This window comes from Oncorhynchus masou, chromosome 22 (assembly GCF_036934945.1).
Source record: "Oncorhynchus masou masou isolate Uvic2021 chromosome 22, UVic_Omas_1.1, whole genome shotgun sequence".
NCBI classification, from domain to species: domain Eukaryota; kingdom Metazoa; phylum Chordata; class Actinopteri; order Salmoniformes; family Salmonidae; genus Oncorhynchus; species Oncorhynchus masou.
This window is the reverse complement of record NC_088233.1, coordinates 6,446,302-6,446,869: the sequence shown is the minus strand read 5'-3', so window position 1 is coordinate 6,446,869 and position 568 is coordinate 6,446,302. Positions and strand designations below refer to the sequence as shown.

The following is a 568-nucleotide window of genomic DNA, read 5'->3' as shown; positions in this document are numbered from 1 at the left end:
CAACGACCTGGGGATTAGTTACAAGGGAGAGTGGGAGGGGGGGGAGTGGGAGCCACTGGAAGCTGGGCATGATGATTGGGTGGCCATGATGGAAGGAGGGTCTTATTGGGAATTTAGCCAGGACACCAGGGTTAACACCTATTCTTATGATAAATGCCATGGGATCTTTAGTGACCACAGTGAGTCTACTAGTAATTGCCAGCAGATGGAGACAGAGCTAACATACAATCATTATGCATCAGCCTCACACACTAATATAGGATTTTCACGGTCCATACATATACTCACATTAAAGAAAGAAAGAGATACACTTTACAGTACATTGTAACGGAATACTGTTAGGAGCGATACCCAAACAATTCTGCACATCACCGCCTACTTTCCACGGTTTCCGGTAGCCAGGGTTGTTTCTCTGTGGGGCCTCAGGTGGAGATGAGCTGTGTGTGTTGTGGTCGGTGAGGTTGGCTGCTGTGGCCTTTTGCTGCTCCTGTGTCTCTGTGGCAGGAGGATCTGTAGTATATGTGCCCCGACAGATAAAGACCTGCAGGCTGTGAAACCAATCCCACAT

At 48.2% G+C, this 568-nt stretch overlaps 1 protein-coding gene across 1 annotated transcript in view; it reads right to left on the bottom strand.

The window, feature by feature from the left end:
• Positions 1–568, bottom strand: part of LOC135509781 (reelin) — a 73,319-nt gene extending 72,751 nt beyond the window's left edge. Inside the window, 1 exon segment of the mRNA XM_064930680.1 lies at positions 387–568. Coding sequence (XP_064786752.1) covers positions 387–568 — 182 coding nt within the window.